At 45.5% G+C, this 21,857-nt stretch overlaps 1 protein-coding gene across 1 annotated transcript in view; it reads left to right on the forward strand.

Moving 5' to 3' along the window:
• Positions 1 to 21,857, forward strand: part of LOC134355277 (uncharacterized) — a 111,906-nt gene that overhangs the window by 45,181 nt on the left and 44,868 nt on the right. Inside the window, exons 4-6 of the mRNA XM_063065082.1 lie at positions 5,073 to 5,209; positions 15,424 to 15,511; positions 19,498 to 19,581. Coding sequence (XP_062921152.1) covers positions 5,073 to 5,209; positions 15,424 to 15,511; positions 19,498 to 19,581 — 309 coding nt within the window. The remainder of the gene's footprint in view (positions 1 to 5,072; positions 5,210 to 15,423; positions 15,512 to 19,497; positions 19,582 to 21,857) is intronic.

Below are 21,857 nucleotides of genomic sequence, written 5' to 3' on the forward strand. Positions count from 1 at the left end.
ATCAGCGGATTTGCTTAAACTTTCAATATCATTTATTTTCACCCCAGCCACACTGGTTCCCATCCCCCTGCAAATCTAGTTTAAAGCCTCCCCAATAGCACTAACAAACCTCCCTGAAAGGATATTGGTCCCCCTGTGGTTCAAGTGTAACCCGTCTCTCTTGTACAGGTCCCACCTGCCCCAGAAGAGGTCCCAATGATCCTGAAATCTGAAACCCTGCCCCCTACACCAGTTCCTCAGCCACTTGTTCCTCCTCCAGAGCATCCTATTCCTACCCTGACTGGCACCTAGCACAGGTAGCAATCCTGAGATTACCACCCTTGAGGGTGGTGAGGGTGGGGGAATACTGGGGAGAGTCTGTCACAGGGAAGTTGTCACAGTGGTGTGAGGGAGGGGGAATGCTGGGGAGAGTCTGTCACAGGGAAGTTGTCACAGTGGTGTGAGGGAGGGGGAATGTTGGGGAGAGTCTGTCACAGGGAAGTTGTCACAGTGGTGTGAGGGTGGGGGAGTGTTGGGAAGTGTGTGTCACGGGGAAGTTGTCACAGTGGTGTGAGGCTGGGGGAGTGTTGGGGAGAGTCTGTGTCACGGGGAAGTTGTCACAGTGGTGTGAGGGTGGGGGGAGTGTTGGGGAGAGTCTGTGTCACGGGGAAGTTGTCACTGGTGTGAGGGTGGGGGAGTGTTGGGGAGAGTGTCACGGGGAAGTTGTCACAGTGGTGTGAGGGTGGAGGAGTGTTGGGGAGAGTGTCACGGGGAAGTTGTCACAGTGGTGTGAGGGTGGGGGAGTGTTGGGGAGAGTGTGTCACAGGGAAGTTGTCACAGTGATGTGAGGGTGGGGGAGTGTTGGGGAGAGTCTGTCACGGGGAATTTGTCAGAGTGGTGTGAGGAAGGGGGAATGTTGGGGAGAGTCTGTCACAGGGAATTTGTCAGAGTGGTGTGAGGGTGGGGGAATGTTGGGGAGAGTCTTTGCATCATAACTCCAGAGTCCAGGGTTCAGTCATAAGAACGTAACAACTAGGAGCAGGTTATATGACATATCAAGCCTGCTCTGCCATTCAGTGAAATCATGGTTGATCTGGCCATCTCCACCTACCTGCCTTTTCCCCATAACCCTTAATTCTCCCTACTATGCAAAAGTTTGCCCAACCTCCCTTTAAATATATTTACTGAGGTAGCCTGCACTTCTTCCCTGGGCAGAGAATTCCACAGATTCACCACTCTCTGGGAAAAGTAGTTCCTCCTCATCTCCATCCTAAATCTACTCCTCTGAATCTTAAGGCTATGTCCCCAAGTTTCAGTCTCACCTACCAGTGGAAACAACTTTCCTACCTCAATCTTATTTTCATAATTCTATATGTTTCTATAAGATCCTCTCTCATTCTTCTGAATTCCAGCGAGTATAGTCCCAGGCAACTCAATCTGTCCTCATAGTCTAACCCTCTCATTTCTGGAATCAACCTGGTGAATCTTCTCTACACTGTCTCCAAAGCCAGTATATCCCTCCTCAAACAAGGAGACCAGAACTGCACACAGTACTCCAGGTGTGGCCTCACCAGTACCCTGTACAGTTGCAGCATAACCTCCCTGCTCTTAAATTCAATCCCTCTAGCAATGAAGGCCAACATTTCATTTGCCTTTTTGATAGCCCGGTGCACCTGCAAACCAACCTTTTGTGATTTATGCACAGGCACTCCCAAATCCCTCTGTACAGCAGCGTGCTGCAATTTTTTTTACCATTTAAATAATAATCTACTTCCATTTTTCCTCGCAAGTGGATGACCTCGCATTTACCAACATTGTACTCCATCTCCCAGACCCTTGCCCACTCACTCAATCTATCTATATCTCTCTGCAGACTCTCCGTATCTTCTGCACAATTTGCTTTTCCACTCAATTTAGTGTCGTCAGCAAATTTAGATACAATACACTCGGTCCCCTCTTCCTAACGTTGGCCACTGTGGCTCCCCCCACCCCCTGCTTGGCTTTCCTGACGTATCCCATGTTGGAAGATTAATTGATCACTGTAAATTTCACCTAATGTGTCAGTGAGTTATATAATCTGGGAATACTGTACACCGTAAAATAAAATTGGGATTAGGATAAATTGTGGCTGATAGAATCAGAATCGAGTTTATTATCAGTGACAGAGGCTCTTGAACCAGTGGGGATAACTTCACTCACCCACACTGAACTGTTCCCGCAAACTATAGAATCACTCTCAAGGACCCTTCATCTCATGATCTCAATATTTATTTCTTATTTCTTCTTTTCTTTTTGTATTTGCACAATTTGTTGTCTTTAGCGGATTGGTGTTTTCCCATCTTGTTTTATGCAGTCTTTGATTCTAGTGTGTTTCTTTGAAATTACTGTGAATGCCTGCAAGGAAATGAATCTCCGGGTTGTATATAATAACATGTATGTACTTTGATAACAGTATTTTGAACTTTGCTGTGTTGTGAATAACAACAACCTCTCACTCACTGTCAACAAGACCAAGGAGCTGATTATTGACTAGAGGAGGAGGAAGCAGGAGGTCCATGAGCCAGTCCTCATCGGGGGAGCAGAGGTGGAGGGGGTCAGCCACTTTAAATTCCTCGGTGTTATCATTTCAGAGGATTTGTCTTGTGCCCAGCACACAAGTGCAGTTATGACGAAAGCATGGAAACGCATCTACTTCCTTTGACATTTGTGAGGGTTCAGCATGACATCTAAAATTCTGACAAACTTCTATAGGTGTGTGGTGCAGAGTATATTGGCTGGTTGCATCACAGCCTGGTGTGGAAACACCAATGTCCTTGAATGGAAAATCCTACAAAAAGTAGTGGATACAACCCAGTTCATCACAGGTAAAGCATGAACACTGAGCTTTGTTGCAGGAAAGCAGCATCCATTACCGGAGGCCCCACCACCCAGATCTTGCTGTCTTCTCACTGCTGCTATCAGGAAGAAGCTACAGGATTCTCAGTATCCACACCACCAGATTCAGAAAGTTATTAGTCCTTAACTATCTGGCTCTTAAACCACAGGGGATAACTTCACTCACCACTACACTGAACTGTTGCCGCTGCCTTCACTTTCAAAGCAACACACACAAAATGGTGAAGGAACTCAACAGGTCAGGCAGCATCTATGGAAATGTAGAAACTGTCGATGTTTCAAGCCGAGATCTTTTCTAAGGACTTCACTTTTAAGGACTCTTCATTACATGTTCTCGATATTTATTGTTCTTTTTGTATTTGCACAGTTTGTTGTCTTTAGCACACTGATTGTCCACCCTGTTGATGTGGTCTTTCATTGATTCTATTATGGTTATTGGATCTACTGAGTATGCCCACAAGAAAATGAATCTCAGGGTTGTATATGCTGAAGAAGAAGGGATCTGGAGAGGAGAGTGGACCATTTGAAGAAAGGGAACGAGGAGGGAAGCCAGAGAGAAGTGATAGGCAGGTGAGGAGAAGAGAAGGGGTGACGGGGAACCAGAATGGGGAATGGGAAAAGGGATGAAGGGGGAGAAATTACTGGAAGTTTGAGAAGTCGATATTCACACCATCAGTTGGAGGCTATCCAGATGGAATATGAGGTGTTGCTCCTCCAACCTGAGAGTGGCCTCATCATGGCAGTAGTGGAGGCCATGGTCAGATCTTTTAAAAGTACATAACGTCAATTTCTGTAAACTCTAGCAGTTCCCTTTCTCCCATGGTCCACTCTCTTCTCCTATCAGCATCCACAAAATCTATTCTGTTTACATTGTTCATGATGGTTGGCATAGATGTGACAGGCTGAATGGCCTATTTTCATTTTGGATGATGCTGTGGCTCTGTGACCGTTTCTCTGACGTGTCAAGTCCTGGCCTTTGCTCCTTCCTAATTTTAATTGTGACATGGTTGTCAGCTAAGCCGTCAGATGTTTAGGCTGCGGGATCTGGAATTCCCTCCCTGAAGCCCTGTCTCCTCCTCTGAGACTGTCCTTGACAAAGGTTTAGTCTCCTGCCTGCCAGCTGTGTTTGGGGCTCAGTGTCAAATTTTGCTAAACAGCACTTCTCTGAGGTGGTTTGCAGGATGTGACTGTGCTGAAGGTGGTATGTAAATGAGTCTCTGCTGCATTAGGATAAAATCTCTGTGGTTAACCACTACAATCAGCACAGGCAGTTATTTCCTAATTGGATAATATTAAGTAGAATGTTTGAAAATTATCAGACTGAGTTCAAGAACCGCAAGGTAATATTGCAGCTCTATAAAACCCCTGGTTAGACCATACTTGCAATGTCATAATCACAAGAGATTCTGCAGATGCTCTAAATCCAGAGCAATTCACACAAAATGCTGGAGGAGCTCAACAGGTCAGGCAGCTTCTATGGAAGTGAATAATGAGTCGACATTTCTGCCCGAGACTCTTCATTAGGATCTGCCTGAAACGTCGTCTGTTTCATCCATTCCTTAGGTGCTGCCTGACCTGCTGAGTTCCTCCAGCATTCTGTGCGTGTTACTTGGAGTATTGTTTTCAGTTCTGCTCACCTCAGTATAGAAAGCATGTGAATGCTTTAGAGATTGTGCAGACGAGATTTACTAGGATGCTGCCTGGATTACAGAACATGTTTTCTGAGGATAGGTTGAGTGAGCTGTATGGAGTGAAGCAGATACGAGGTAATTCGATAGAGGTGTACAAGATGAAAAGAGGCATAAGTTGAAACGACAGTCAGAGAGAGGGACTTTCCCAGGGCAGAAATAGCTAATACTGTACTAGGGACTTAATTTTAAGGTGATTGGAGGAAAGTAAGGGGGGATGTCAGAGGTAAGTTCTTTACCTCTGGAAGTGATGGGTGCATGGAATGCCCTGCTGGAGTTGTGATAGAGGTAAATACATTAGGGATATCTAAAAGACTCTTCGATAGGCGCATGGATGATTAAAGAATGGAGAGCTATTTGGGAGGGAAGGGTTAGCTTGATCTTAGAGTAGATGGTATAAAATCGTGGGCTGAAGGACCTGTATTGTATTGTACTGATGTGTGTTCAATGTAAGCCTTGGATCGCTGGCTGAGTCACATACTGTCATTGATACTGTCGCCTCTCTCACAGACATCGACCTGGTGCAATGAGATGGAGAATATTCGAAAACTGATGGCCACTGTAAACACTATCCTGGCCCATCACTCTCCAGTGCACATCATCCAGCGATGGATCCGTGGCCACATCACCAGGAAGAAGCTGAGCAGGTATTAGCCCTGGCCCGGCTCTCTTATTGACCCCCACACTACACCTGCTGGACCAGAGTCTGGCTGTTGCCAGACAAGTTTGGTGGCGCCTCTGTTTGCATTTGGTGACAGACAGTCAGAGACTGCACCTTTCCTATTGATTGCCCCTCTCATTATTTATTTGGGATACAGCACGAAATGGGTCCTTTTGGCCCTTTGAGCTACGTCACCCGGCAGCCACTAGATTTAACCCCGGCCTAATCACAATGACCAACTAACCACTAACCGGTCTGCTGCTGTGTGTGGGGGGAAACCAGAGCACAGAGCAAACTTGCATGGTCATGGGAAGGAGCGTAAAGTCATAAATGTGAGAGGTTCTGCAGATGCTGGAAATCCAGAGCAACACACACAAAATACTGGAGGAACTCCTTAGAGATGTAGTCAATGTTTCGGGCTGAGACCCTTCATCAGGACTGAAAAGGGAGGGGGAAAGATGCCAAGATAAAAAGGTAGGGGGAGAGGAAGGAGGGTAGCTAGAAGGTGATAGGAGATGCCGGGTGGGTGGGAAAGGTGAAGGGCTGCAGAGGAAGGAACCTGATAGGAAAGGAGAGTGGGCCATCTGAGAAAGGGAAGGAGGAAGGCCAGGAGGAGGTGATAGGCAGTGAGAAGAAGTAAGAGGGGAATAGAAGAAGGGAGTGGGATTTTTTTTTAACTGGAAGGAGAAATTGATATTCATGCCATCAAGTTGAAGGAAAGTAGAAACTTGCTTACAGAGGACGCTGAAACTGAACTGCAGACTCCGCTGCCTTGAGCTGTAATGGCAGCACTCTAACCTCCATGCTGACATGGTGCCTTTGATAGCAGTGGGTGGGAGGGAGGAAAGCGGTTTGTTTTGCTGGTGGTGTTTGGTTGCATATTTTGTTCAGAACATGTGGACGTGCTATGATTGCACCAGGGTGCGTGGTGACACTTACAAGCTGTCCCCAGCACATTCCAAGGTGAGAGTGCAAATGGCATGATTATCTGTATGTTTCTATGTACCATGTGATGAATCTGAATCTGGTCTCCCCAACAATGAATGGGTAGGCAGGCTCCTTTACAGGGATGACTTGATAGAGGTATGTACGATGATAAGAGGCATAGTTTGAGTGGACAGCCAGAGACATTTTTCCCAGGGCTGAAATAACTAATATTAGGGGTCATAGTTTTAAGGTGATTGGAGGAAAGTATGGGGTGGGGGATGTGAGAGGTAGTTGTTTTACACAGAGTGGTGGGTGTGTGGAATGCCCTGCCAGGGGTGGTGGTAGAGGCAGATACTTTAGGGGCATTTAAGAGACTCTTAGTAAGGCACATGGATGACAGAAAACTGTAGGGGTATGTGGAAAGGAACACACAGTAGCAGTTACCGTAAAGCTTTACAGTACTAGCAGTGTTCAATTCCCGCCACTGTTTGTATGTTCTCCCTGTGACCCATTGGGTTTCCAATGGGTGCTCTAGTGTTCTCCCACATCTCAAAAACGTACAGGTTAGAGCTAGTAAGTTGTGTGCATGCTGTGTTGATGCCAGAAGCAGGGTGATATTTGTGGTTGGCCCCCCGCACGTCTTGGACTGTGTTGATCGTCGACTCAAAACAACTTATTGCCATGTTTCAATGTATATGTGACAAATAAAGATGATCTTTAAAAGCTGTACCTTCAGGGAAGGGATATGTCAATGACAAAGTAGATTAAAGGTCGGCACAACATTGCAGGCCAAAGGGTCTGCACTGTGCTGTAATGTTTTATGAGAATAAAGAGGGCCTTTTCTGGTTGGCTGCCAGTGATTCGTGGTACATGTCAATGATTTGGATCATGGAATTGATGGTTTTGTGCCCAAGTTAGCAGATGATACAAAGATTTTAAAACAGAGGTTGATAGGTTCTTGATTAGTCATTAGAATGGAGATGAGGAGAAATTTCTTTAGCCAGAGCGTGGTGAATCTGTGGAATTCATTGCTACAGGTGGCTGTGGAGGCCAAGTCATTGTGTATATGCAAAACAGAGGTTGACGGGTTCTTCATTTGTCAGGGCATCAAAGGTTATGGGTAGAAGGCAGGAGAGTGCAGTTAAGAGGGATAATAAATTAGCCATGATGAAATGATGGCGAAGACTTGATGGGCTGAATGGCCTCATTATGCGCCTATATATTGTCGTATGGTCTTAAATGCACCACAGATTGCTGCGGTGGGAATCAAAACCATTGTTGGTGATTAGTCTTGGGGTCTGACTGCTGCAATAGCATAACATTAAGATGCTGTACTGTCATCTGCTTCTGCCCACCACACAGTTTCATAGAACAAAGAAAGGACATCTTTTTAATGGTTTCATTGTTTGTAACTCAAATACTTTAAATTCCTTTTGCCATTTCCAATCTCATTTGTTGTTGCACATTTAGATACAGATGCAGGACAGAAATCTTTCCCTGTTTATCCGTTAAGTCTCTTACTATTGATATTTTCTCAGCATTTTGTTTGGTACTTGTCAGCGCTGTGTGATCCCAGTGGACATTAGTTACCAGGACCGCCAGTGAGACTTACTCAGCCTATTTCTTCTTTTGTATGTCAATTGAAATCTGATTCCGTTGTCCTGTTTTTAAGTGCAAAAAAATTGAAAATCCGGTTTTTATTTGTCGATGTAGAAAATGTGGTGAGAATTGTGTACAATGTGAAATTTGACTTGGCACCTCAGGGGATGGTCAACACTGGCACGTGTCAAATCTTTGGTTTGTAGGACAAGTTAAGCATGCCAGCTGAAATTGAATCGTTTTTTTTCTACTGTGGACAAATGTGCTTTGAAACCAGCTTAGTCCCACAGCACAGAACCAGGCCCTTCAGTCCTTTGAGTTCACCCTAGCCATCAAACACCCATAACACCCCTCCCAACCACCACTACTTCATCATTTCCTGTCAGGGTAACTTATGTACAAACCCTCCTGTGTCCAGCATCTCTTTATGGACGTCAAATCAATCTATATATATGTATAATATACACTATCTTGTGTATTTATATTTGTTGTGATTTTTTAAAATTGTGTTCTTTATCATATTGTGTGTTTTTCTGCTGCATCAGATCTGGAGTAACAATTACTTTGAGCAAGACGAAGTCTGCAGATGCTGGAAATCCAAGCAACACACACAAAATGCTGGAGGAACTCAGCAGGCCAGGCAGCATCTATGGAAAAGAGCACATTCAAAGTTTCAGGCTGAAACCCTTCGGCAGGACTGGAGGAAAAAGCCGAGGAGTAGATTTGAAAGGTGGGGAGGGGAGGGAGAATCACCAGGTGATAGGTGAAACCTGGAGGGGGAGGGATGAAGTAAAGAGCTAGAAAGTTGATAGGTAGAACAGACAGAAAGCCATGGGGGGGGGGAAGAAAGAAAAAAGGGGGGTGGGGGAGCAGCACTAGAGGGAGGCGATGGGTGGGCAAGGGGATAACATGAGAGGGGGAAATAGGATGGGATATGGTGAAGGGGGTGTGGGCATTACTGGAAATTTGAGAAATCGATGTTGATGCCATCAGGTTGGAGGCTACCCAAATGGAATATAAGGTACTGTTCCTCCAACCCAAGTGTGGCCTCATCGCGACAGTGGAGGAGGCCATGGATGGTCCTTTCGGGACGGGAATGGGAAATGGAATTAAAATGGGTGGCCACTGATTGATCCCACTCATTCTGGCAGACGGAGAATAGATGCTCGACAAAGTGGTCTCCCAGTCTATGTAGGGACTCACCGATATACAAGAGGCCACACTGGGAGCACCGAACACAGACTCACAGGTAAAGTGTCACCTCACCTGGAAGGACTGTTTGGGGCCTTGAATGGTAGTGAGGGAGATTGCAAGGATAAGTGCCTGGAGGGAGATCAGTGGGAAGGGACGAATGGGCAAGGGAATCTCAGGATGAGGCTTTTCATTCGAGAACAAAGGAGATGGCTTCCTTTTTCAAAGAGAGGGGCTTCTCTTCCTCCACCATCAGCACTACCCTCAACCACATCTTTTCCATTTCACGCATGTCTACTCTCACTCCATCCACCCGCCACCCTACCAGGGATAGGGTTCCTCTTGTCCTCACCTACCACCCCACCAGCCTCCGTGTCCAGCACATAATTCTCTGAAACTTCCGCCACCTCCAACTGGATCCCACCACCAAACATATCTTTCTCTTCCCCCCCCCCCCAAAACTTTCTGCTTTCCATGGGGATCGCTCCCTCCGCAACTCCTTTGTCCATTCATCCCTCCCCACTGATCTCCCTCCTGGCACTTAACCTTGCAAGTGGAACAAGTGCTACACCTGCCCCTACACCACCTCCCTCACTACCATCCAGGGCCCTAAACAGTCCTTCCAGGTGAGGCAACAATTCACCTGTGAGTCTGTTGGGTCATTTACTGTGTTCGGTGCTCCCAGTGTGGCCTCCTGTACATCGGCGAGACCTGACGTATGTTGAGAGACGGCTTCACCGAGCATCTACACTCCATCGGCCAGAACAAGCAGGATCTCCCAGTGGCTGCCCATTTTAATTCCACTTCCCATTCCCATTCCGATATGTCCATCCATGGCCTCCTCCACTATCAGGATAAGGCCACACTTAGGCTGGAGAAACAACACCTTATATTCCGTTTGGGTAGCCTCCAGCCTGATGGCATGAACATCGATTTCTCAAACTTCCAGTAATGCCTGCACCTCCCCCCCGCACCCCCTTCATCATTTCCCATCCCTTTCTCTCTCTCTCTATCGCTCTCTCTCATGTTATCTTCTTGCCCGCCCATCGTCTCTCTCTGGTGCTCCTCTACCTGATTTTTCTTCCTTCCATAGCCTTTTGCCTCTTTCAGTAATCAACTTCCAACCTCTTTACTTCATCCCTCCCCCTCCAAGTTTCACCTATCGCCTGGTGTTTCTCTCTCCCCTCCCCCATCCTTTCAAATCTACTCCTCCAGCTTTTTTTTCCAGTCCTGCCGAAAGGTTTTGGCCCGAAACCTCGACTGCACTCTCTTCCATAGATGCTGCCTGGCCTGCTGAGTTCCTCCAGCGTTTTCTCTGTGTAACAATTAATTCAGTACACTTGTGTTCTGGAAATTATATTCATCAATCTTGAAGTTTTGAACTGTTGAATCCTACTGTGATCCCATTTCATTCTCCCTACATTCCCATCAACTCCCCGCAGATTCCAACCCCCACCCACACACTGGGAATAATTTACACTGGCCAGTTAACCCACCGACCCACACGTCTTTGGTATGTGCAAGGGAACTGGAGCGACTGAGGGAAACCCATCCAGTCAGAAGGAGAACGTGCAAACCCCACACAGACAGCAGCGGAGGTCAGGATTGAATCCGGGTCTCTGTGCTTCAAGGTTAGAGCTCAGCCATCGTGCCACTGAGTGGTAATCTGGGTGATTAAATTGTAGCTGACAAGACGCTAAGCAAGGGCTTGAACGTTCCTGCTACAGATAATAGAACATTGGCCCATGGTGTTGTGCCGACCTTTTAACCTACTTTAAAATCAATGTAATGCTTCCCTCCCACATAGCGCTCCATTTTTCTATCATCCATCTGCTTATCTAGAAGTCTCAATTGTCCCAAGGTATCTGCCTCTACCTCCACCCAGACAGTGCATTTCATGCATCCACCACTCTCTGTGTAAAGAACTTAACCCTGACATTGCCTCTATACTTTCCTCTCATTAATTTAAAGTTATGCCCCCTGCCACTTGCACCCTGGAGAAAAAAAGTCTCTGGCTGTCTGCCCCTCTTATCATCTTGTACACCTCTATCAAGTCACCTCTCATCCTCCTTCGCTCCAAGGAGAAAATCCCCAGCTCGCTTAACCTATCCTCAGAAGACATGCGCTCCTGTTGTCTGCCAGTATCCTCTTCCTCTGTTGCCTTTTTCCCTCCTCCCCTCCTCCCCTTCTTCTCTGGGGCCTCAGGCAACGGCTAGGCCTTCAATGTGGTGTGTGGTGGTGGGTGTGGCTGTAGATCAATACCTCAAGGTGCTTCCATGTCTTGAGAATCTCCACAGGACTGCAGCTAATCCTGTCAAAATCAGGTTTAATATCACCGACATATGTCGGAAATTTGTTGCCTTTGCAGCAGCTGTACAATGCAATACATAATAATATAGGTAAAAAACTGAATAACACTAAGTGTGTGTGTGTGTGTGTGTGTGTGTGTGTGTGTGTGTGTGTGTATATATATATATATATATATATATATATATATATATATATATATATCTGTATATGTTAAATACTGAAGCTAAAATAAGTCATGCAAAAACAGAAATAAAAAAATAGTGAGGTAGTGTTCAACATTCATTTAGAAATTGGATGGCAGATGGGAAGAAATTACTGAGTGTATGTCTTCAGACACTGTACCTCCTTGCTGATGGTAACAATGAGAAGGGGACATGCCCTGGGTGCTGGGGATCCTTAATAATGGTCACTGCCTTTCTGAGGCTCTGTTCCTTCACAACATTTTTCTAACCACTGGTCAGGCTAACTAGCTTTCTCCTGTCTGCCTCCCTTTCGTAAAGAATGGAATGACATATACAGTTTTCTAGTCCTCAGGAACTATTCCATAATCTAGTGATCCTTGAAGGATCATTACTAATGCCTCCACAATCTCTTCAGCTACCTCTTTCAGAACATTGGGAGGTAGTCCATTTGGTCCAGTTAACCTATCTACCTTCAGACTTGTCAGCTTCCCAAGTACTTTCTCCTCAGTAACAGCAAATGCACTCACTTTTTGCCCTGTGACACTTGCAATCTGGCATTCTCCTAGTGCCTTACACAGTGATAGCTGATGCAAAATACTTATTAAGTTGCTCCACCATTTCTTTTTCTGTTATTACTACCTTTCCAATATCGTTTTCTAGCAGTCTGTTATCCACTTTCATTTCTCGTTTATTCTTTATGCCGTTCGTATAACTGAAAAAAATCTTTTGGCATCATCTTTTATATTGTTAGCGAGCTTACCTTCATATTTCATCTTTTCTTGCTTTATGGCTTTTTTAGTTACCTTCTGCTGGTTTTTAAAAGATTCCCAATCCTGCACCTTCCCACTAATTTTTGCTTTTATACTGTCTTTGATTTCCCTTGTCATCCACGGTTCCTTCATCCTCCCTGTAGAATACTACTTCATCTTTGGGATGTATCTTTCCTGCGCCTTCCGAATATCCCGCAGAAACACTAGCCATTGCGGTTCTGTCATCATCCCTGCTGGTGTTATTACCCTTCAACCATCAAACTTCTGTACTGGTGTGGATGACTCCACTCACCCCAACACTGAATTAGTTCCAAAAACTGTGGACTCACTTTCAAGGACTCTGCAACTCATGTTCTTGGTATTATCTATCTATCTATCTGTTTATCTCTCTATTTATGTAACACGCTGTAAGGTTTCACTGCTAAGGCTTCTATGTAATGTTCCACTGTTAAGGTAATGGTTTCTCTGTAGCAGCAATGTTTGTGTTATGACTAGAGATAACGGGACTTTGGAATTTAGTGGCTATCCAATGGGAGAGATGTTGTTCTTGCTTGTGTGTCTGGGAGCCGGGTTATTTGCGGTCTTTTGTCGAGGAGAGATGAAGAAGGAGGACGCGTGTGGAGAGAGCTGGTAGACCACCAGATGGAGTGGACTGGGATCTGAGGGCCCAAAGGTTGGTGACATTTAGAGGAGACCGATGGTGAAAGAAGGACTATTGAGTGAACTCCAATGGGGACTTTGACTTTGACTTGGGCCCTTTTGTTTTTTGTTTTGTTTATTTACATTACTAACCCTACATTCAGATTAAGATTCATAAAGTCTATCATTTAATTTCACATGTTGTACTGACTGATATTTTGCGTTGTGGGTTTGTAACTGGGGGTACATTACACAGCATCCACACAAACGTGATTACCCAGTTTGGCTGGGCCGAAGGCTGATTTCCCCTGGACAAACATGAACTGAGTGAGCCCGAGGGTTACATTTACACAGTTTGTCTTTTGTGAATTGGTTGTTTATCAGTATTTGTGTGTCATTTTTCATTGATTCTATTGTATTTCTTTGTTTTCCAGCAAATACCTGCCAGAAAATAAATATGATGACACGTACATTTATGCTGAACTTATTTTGAACTTTGTACCCCACACAAACACCAGGAAAAGCATCCCCAGCCCCACCCTGTCCTTGTGGACATTGTTGGTGATCCTCCAGTTGCGGTGACACAGATCAGCTGCCTCTGCCAGTAATAAGTCTGAGCCATGGCATTCAGAGTGAGAGAGCGACTGTCCCTTCTGAGGGCCAAGCAGTCCAGCTGCTAATGGGTATCTGGGTTAAGTACCTATCCTTCCTCAGTCCTTGAATGCTGTCTGTGCTTCAGACAAACTCTCAGAGCCAAGACGAGAATTCCATCAGGATTTAGAGATCCTTCACCTCCAGATATACAGCCCTGAGGCTGAGGGAGCTGGAGCTGGAGCTGGGAGGGTGGCTACTGAACACTTCTGGAGGCAGTGTGTCTACGTGAGGGCACCATGGTAGTATAGTAGTTTTATTGCAGCTTGAGGCATCAGCATTCGGAAATTCAGTTCTGGCATCCTCTGTAAGCAACCTGTATCTTCCTTCCCCGAGTGCTTGCGTTTCCTCTGACAGTCCAAAGAATTGAATTGTCTTTATTCCTTACACCCTTCACATATAGGAGGAGTAAAAATCTTTACATTACTTCTCCGTCTAAATGTGCAATGTGGAATCATAGTAATTTACAATAAATAGAACAGTCAATGTAACATAGAAATACACTTAAATCACTGTCAGTTAATCAGTATGATAGCCTGGTGGAAGCTGCTGTCCTGGAGCCTGTTGGTCCTGGCTTTTATGCTACAGTACCATTGCCTGAATGGTAGCAGCCGGAATAGATTTTGGTTGGGATGGCTTGGGTCCCCAATGATCCTTCGAGCCCTCTTTTCCATACCTATCTTTGTAAATGTCCTGAATAGTGGGAAGTTCCCAACTACAGATGTGCTGGACTGTCCACACCACTCTCTGCAGAGTCCTGCAATTGAGGGAGGTACAGTTCCCATACCAGGCAGTGATGCAGCCAGTCAAGATGCTCTCAGTTGTGCCCCTGTGGAAAGTTCTTAGAATTTGGGGGAGGGGCCCATACCAAACTTCCTCAACCGTCTGAGGTGAAGGAGGCGCTGTCGTGCCTTTTCATCACACAGCTGGTGTGTACAGACCACGTGAGGTCCTCGGTGATGCGGATGCTTATTACCCTCCCAACCCCAGATACATTAATGTCAATAGGGGTTAGCCCATCTCCATTCCTTCTGTAATCCACAACCAGCTCCTAAAATGTACAGGTTAGTAGGTTAATTAGTCATTGTAAATTGTCCTGTCAGGACTAAGAAATCTCTTACTAGCTCTTCTTTCAGTTGGTCCTGACGAAGGGTCTTGGCCCGAAACGTCGACTGTACCTCTTCCTAGAGATGCTGCCTGGCCTGCTGCGTTCACCAGCAACTTTGATGATGTATGCTGAGGCCTTTCAAGGACTAGTGAGGAATCACTAGCAGTATTTTGAATAGCTTTGGGCTTTTTATCTAAGAAAGGATGTGTTAACATTAGAGATGATCCTGAAGAGGTACATGAGAGTGATCCTGGCGATGAAAGAATTAACACATGAGAAGCACTTCATGGCTCAGGAACTGTATTCACTGGAATTTAGAAGAATGAGGGGGATCTTATTTAAACCTATTGAAGTCTGAAAGGCCTAGCCTGAGTGGACGTGGAGAGGATTTTTCCTATAGTGAGGGAATCTAGGACCAGAGGACACAACCAACATTTAGAACGGAGATGAGAGAGAATTTTTTTAACCAGAGGGTGGATGAAGCTGTGCAATTAATTGCCACAGCGGCTGTGGAGGCCAGGTTATCAAGAGTATCTGAAGCGGAGTTTGATAGGTTCTTCATCAGTCAGGAAGTGAAAGGTAACAAGGAGAAGGCAGGAAAGTGGGGCTGAGAGGGAAATGGATCAGCCTTGATGGAATGGTAGGGCAGACTCAATGGGCCAAATGGCCTAATTCTGCTCCTGTGTCCTATGAAATGGGATCAACGTCTGAATAGTGTCAATAGGTAGTTGGTACAGTATCAGTGGGCCGAGGGCCTGTCTCCATGCCATTGGTATTATGTGGTAACCAGTACTGAACTCCCATTTTCGGTTTTGTTTTACAGGTTAGACCCAGGCCAGCGTTGTGAGCCATGTGGGGAAGTGAACATGTGTGGACAGGGTATTCACAGGCTGGAGGACGGTAGCCTATGGGTGAGTCAGCACGGTGATGACCGGGTATCTCCCCATGCCCACTCCCTCGCCCACCCCCACCCCACCCATAGAACAGGAACATCGTGCCAGGAGGAACAGGAAGCCGGGCGGGTGGGGGTGTGGGGATGAAGAAAGGGGCTGGGAGGCAAAAGGCCAAGGGCTGAAGAAGAAGTAATCTGATGTAGAACATAAAAAACTGCAGCACATTACAGGCCCTTCGTCCCACTATGTTGTTCCGACCATCTAACCTGCTCTAGAAACTGCCCAGAATAGTAGTAAGGGAATTAAGGGTTATGGGGAAAAGGCAGGTAGATGGAGCTGAGTTTACGGACAGATCAACCATGATCTTATTGAATGCAGGGCAGGCTTGATGGGCTGGATGGCCGACTCCTGCTCCTATTTCTGATGTTCTTTTGTTCAGATCTCCAGTGCACTGAGTGGCGTCAATAGTAAATGCATCAAATACTGCTTGTAAAAGGAATGGTACATCAATGTGACCTGTGACCTGTGACCCTGTGTCAAGTGCGGCTCTAGCATAAATACCCTCCATCCGTAGCGATACACCGCTCTGCCCAAGTCTCGTGCTCCTCTTCCCCTTTAGGTGTGGGCTTCGTTCCTGAGAACAGGCAGAGCCTGTGATAGCTGTGGCTTTGAACCTGGGCATTTTTCCATTTATTCACCAGAGAGGTAAGGTTTAATACCAACTCAGAAGTCTCACTCTTCACTGGGGGACAGGGACTCATTAGACATTCCAAATCAGACCACTCCTTCCCCTCAATCTGCAGAAATGAGAGCACCCTGTCTTTGAAGTCTCCACCCCCAGCTTGGGGAGTCTCAAATTGCAATTCAGCCCGCTCCCCTACACTCTCCTCCTCCCGGAAAGTACAGACAGTCCACGGCCCCCTCTCTCCTGGGGCCCCAGTAGTACCAGGCAGTTCCACTGCCATTACGTCAGCGCTAGTCTGAACTAAAACAAGGTCTTTGTCCGCCATTTTATCAAACCTCCGCTCCACAATCGTAACTTTTCCTATAGCTTTAACAGTACTTAAAAGTCGAATTAACAATTCATCAGGAGTATGAACATCTACCCCACTCAACACGCACATATTCATTACTAGTAACCACGTGGATTCACAGCACTGCTCAATCCTGGCAGCATCCATACCCATGTATCATTATTACTTTACCAGGCAATAGTTTAGCACAGACTTAAACCCCACTGGGTCAATGCTCATGGCAATCACACAGCATCCAATGAAATCAATCCCGGACGAGCCCCCACAATTGAAACATTCAGGTTCTGTCGACATTTTATGGCTCTGGGCCTGTACTCACTAGAGTTCAGAAGAATGAGGGTAATCTCATTGAAACCTACTGAATACTGAAAGGCCTAGATAGAGTGGATGTGGAGAGGATATTTACTATAGTGGGTGAGCCTAGGACCAGAGGGTACAACCTTAGAATAGAGGGACATCCATTTGGAACAGAGTTGAGGAGGAATTTCTTTAGCTAGAGGCTGGTGAATCTGTGGATTTCATTATCACAGATGGCTGTGGGTTTCGATAGGTACATTTAATGTCAGAAAAATGTATACAATCTACATCCTTTTTCTTCACAGACAGAAAAGCATCAGCACCCTTCACTGAGTACTCAAGCATGCAGCAAAGCATCAATAAGGACACAGACTTGCAGTACCCCAAGTCTGTTCACCTGGTAATTCAATCTCTCCCTCTCCTCCCCCCCCCCAATAAGGGAAAAAGGGGTGTCTCTGTTTCACAGTGAGAGGGGAGACATAACAAACAGCTTGCTGATTTAAAAGTATGTTGAGTCGCTTTTCCAAGCTCTGTGCCCAATATCAAAAAGCGGCCGGTCGTGAGGCCCTGAGAATGGGTCCCATTCCTGCAAAGAACTGAAGACAGATTGTAACTCCAGGTCAGGGTCTTCAAAAGAAGCCCCCACACCCTGAAAAGGAAGAAAAGGGATATGAAAGATAGAAATGGAGCTGCTTGCCAAGATGCAGGCAAAGGAGTCACCGTTTAGCACCATCTTGACTTCACCTAGCCTCCAGTTGTCAATGAGTATATTTCAAGTGGAGGTTGATAAGTTCTTGATTAATCAGGGCATCAATGGTTATGGACAGAAGGGAGGAGCATGGGGTTAAAAGGGATAATAAATCAGCCATGATGGAGTGGTGGAGCAGACACAATGGTCTGAGTGGCTTAATTCTGCTCCTGTGTCTGATGGTTTGATAGTCCATCAACTCCATTTTCCCTGTAACCTTTGTAACCTTTCCCACTATTAGAAACATCCTCAGCCTTTCAATATTTTGAAATGTTTCAATGAGATTTCCCCTTCATTGTTCTAATTTCCAGTGAGTACAGGCTCACAGCCATCAAACACACCTCATACGTTAGCCCTTTCATTCCAGGCATCATTCTTGTGAACCCTTCGAATGCCAACTTACCCTTAGAGGTGGGGCTTGAAATGAAGCTCAAGTTGCTATACCGTAACATATAAAATTTACTCTGAGTTTTGAAGCCTAATGTGCTGTTAACTTCCCCCATTAAGCTACTTGCACTAAGCCTTACATGAATATTTGTTTTACTCATCTCTCCACTCCTTTCTCACTGATAACTAACATCATCGTTCTCTCTTCTACTTCTGATGAAGGTTCACACTCAAAATGTTGATGGTTTCTCTCTCCACAGACACTGCCTGACTAGTATTTTGTGCTGATGTTTTAGGTTTCCAGCGTCGGGTGTAATGACTTTATGTGGCTGTATCGGTGCTTCACACGTTGGTACTTACTTTAATAAATTGATTTAGCTCCAAAATCTTTAGGATTATTTACAAACCAGAAGAAACTTATGTGGAAAAGTTCTGTCTTTCAAAAACTGAAGAGTAATTGCACATTTGGAATCCTTGTATATAATCTAGCCAGTCCTCCTTCCCCTCCCCAACCTGTATATTCTGGCATCTGCTCCTTACTTTCTAGTCCTGGTGAAGGGTCTTGGCATGAAATGTTGACTCTTTACTCTGTTCCATAGCTGCTGCCTGACCTGCTTAGTTCCTTCAGCATTTTGTGTGTGTTGTACTGGACTTCCAGCATCTGCCGAATTTTTTGTGTATATAATTTGCACATGTTTGTGAGGGTATGTATGTGTGGTGTGAATGTGTATGAGGGTTTATGTGTGGTATGTGTTTGTGAGGGTGTGTGTGTGTGTGTGTGTGTGTGTGTGTGTGTGTGTGTGAAATGGTTTATGTGTGTGCGTCTGTGAGTGTGTGCCTGTATGTGTTAGGTTTTATGTGTGGTGTGTACATGTGTGTGAGTATGTGTGTCTGTGAGAGGGTTTGTGTGATGTGTATATGTGTGCGTGTGTGTGTGTATGTTTGAGGGTTTATGTGTGGTGTGTACATGTGTGTCTGCGTGTGTGAAAGTGTGTCTGTGTGAGGGTTTATATGTGGTGTGTACATGTGTGCCTGCATGTGTGAGAGGGTGTGTGTCTGAAGGTTTATGTGTGGTGTGTACATGTGTGTCTGCGTGTGTGAAAGTGTGTCTGTGTGAGGGTTTATGTGTGGTGTGTACATGTGTGTCTGCGTGTGTGGAAGTGTGTTTGTGTGAGGGTTTATGCGTGGTGTGTACATGTGTGCCTGCATGTGTGAGAGGGTGTGTGTGTCTGAGTGTTTATGTCTTGTGTATGTGGTGAGGCTATGTTGGTGCTGAGTTGAGGATGTTGCTAATTACAGTTTTCTGGATTTACTCCCATTATCTCGACAGATCTCCTCTCCCACTGCGCTCTGCGCCTCAGTGAACAGTGCAGGTGGAGAGTGGAACCTCCTGGCAATAGGTTTCATTAGCAGAATGGCTGTGGATACACAGCTGACAGTTATTTACTCAGCGTAATGTAGCCAGGACGTTTCTAATCTGTGCACTTGCCTTCAGTGTATTTGTAATCTGCTGATGAATTGTCTAATTGCCTATCCAGGTGGAAAATGGCAGCAGCAGGCACCACGGCCGGTGCCGTGCTGTACAGCTACGGATAAACGAGCTGCAAGTTAAGATGTTAGAGGTACGTCTTTCTTCTGGAGCTGTGCCTTGGTTAGTGCTGTTAACTAGATGGAATTACATCAGGTATTCGGCCCATATGTGGGCCATTCAGCCCGTCTAGAGCAAAGAACAGTGCAGTGCATGATGTGCTAAACTAATTAAACTGATCTCACTTAGTTACACTACCCCCTTTTGTCAGCACATGTTCAATATCCCTCCATTCACTGCACAATCATGTGTCTAACTTCTGAAACACCACCACTGTCTTGTAAAATATAACTTGCCCAGCACATTAACTTTAAACTTTCTGCCTCTCTTGTATTAGAATTGGATTCAGGTTTAATATTACTGGCATATGTCGTGAAATTTGTTAACTTTGCAGCAGCAGTACAATACAATACATGATAAATACAGAAAAAATCAATTACGGTAATTATAGAAACCTAGAAACATAGAAAACCTACAGCGCAATACAAAGTTGTGCCAAACATGTCCCTACCTTAGAAATTACTAGGCTTACCCATAGCCCACTATCTTTCTAAGCTCCATGTACCTATCCAAAAGTCTCTTGAAAGACCCTATCGTATCCACCTCCACTACTGTTGCTGGCAGCCCATTCCACACACTCACCACTCTCTGAGTAAAAAAACTTACCCCTGACATCTCCTCTGTACCTACTCCCCAGCACCTTAAACCTGTGCCCTCTTGTGGCAGCCATTTCAGCCCTGGGAAAAAGCCTCTGACTATCCACACGATCAATGTCTCTCATTATCTTGTTCACCTCTATCAGGTCACCTCTCATCCTCCGTCACTCCAAGGAAAAAAGGCTGAGTTCACTCAACCTGTTTTCATAAGATATTAAGAGGAATAGATAAAGTGGACAGCCAGCACCTCTTCCCCAGGGCACCACTGCTCAGTACAAGAGGACATGGCTTTCAGGTAAGGGGTGGGAAGTTCAAGGGAGATATTAGAGGAAGGTTTTTTACTCAGAGAGTGGTTGGTGCGTGGAATGCACTGCTTGAGTCAGATACACTAGTGAAATTTAAGAGACCGCTAGACAGGTATATGGAGAAATTTAAGGTGGGGGGTTATATGCGAGGTAGTGTTTAAGGGTCGGCACAACATTGTGGGCTGAAGGGCTTGTACTGTGCTGTACTATTCTATGTTCTATAACGCAAGCTCCCCAATCCAGGCAACATCCTTGTAAATCTCCTCTGCACCCTTTCTATGGTTTCCTCATCCTTCCTGTAGTGAGGCGACCAGAATTGAGCACAGTACTCCAAGTGGGGTCTGACCAGGGTCCTATATAGCTGCAACATTACCTCTCGGCTCTTAAACTCAATCCCATGATTGATGAAGGCCAATGCACCGTATGCCTTCTTAACCACAGAGTCAACCTGCACAGCTGCTTTGAGCGTCCTATGGACTCAGATCCCAAGATCCCTCTGATCCTCCACACTGCCAAAAGTCTTACCATTAATACTATATTCTGCCATTATATTTGACCTACCAGAATGAACCACCTCACACTTATCTGGGTTGAACTCCATCTGTCACTTCTCAGCCCAGTTTTGCATCCTATCAATGTCCCACTGTAACCTCTGACAGCTCTCCACGCTATCCACAACACCCCCAACCTTTGTGTCATCAGCAAATTTACTAACCCATCCCTCCACTTCATTCAGGTCATTTATAAAAATCACAAAGAGTAAGGGTCCCAGAACAGATCCCTGAAGCACACCACTGGTCACCGTACTCCATGCAGAATATGACCCGTCTACAACCGTTCTTTGCCTTCTGTGGGCAAACCAGTTCTGGATCCACAAAACAATGTCCTCTTGGATCCCATGCCTCCTTACTTAATATCTACATGCTCTAGCTTTTCAGTCTGCTGCAAGTCATCACAACAATCACCAAGATCCTTTTCCATAGTGAATATTGAAGTAAAGTATTCATTAAGTGCCTCTGCTATTTCCCCCAGTTCCATACACACTTTCCCACTGTTACACTTGATAGGTCCTATTCTTTCATGTCTTATCCTCTTGCTGTTCAAAAACTTGTAGATTGCCTTGGGGTTTTCCTTAATCTTGCCCCCCAAGGCCTTCTCATGGCCCCTTCTGGCTCTCCTAATTTCTTTCTTAAACTCCTTCCTGTTAGCCTGATAATTTTCCAGATTTCTAACATTACCTAGCTCTCTGAACCTTTTGTATGCTTTTCTTCTTGACTAGATTTACAACAGCCTTTGTACACCGCAGTTCCTGTACCCTACCATAACTTCCGTCTCATTGGAACGTACCT

This window comes from Mobula hypostoma, chromosome 12 (genome assembly GCF_963921235.1).
Source record: "Mobula hypostoma chromosome 12, sMobHyp1.1, whole genome shotgun sequence".
Taxonomy (NCBI): Eukaryota; Metazoa; Chordata; class Chondrichthyes; order Myliobatiformes; family Myliobatidae; genus Mobula; species Mobula hypostoma.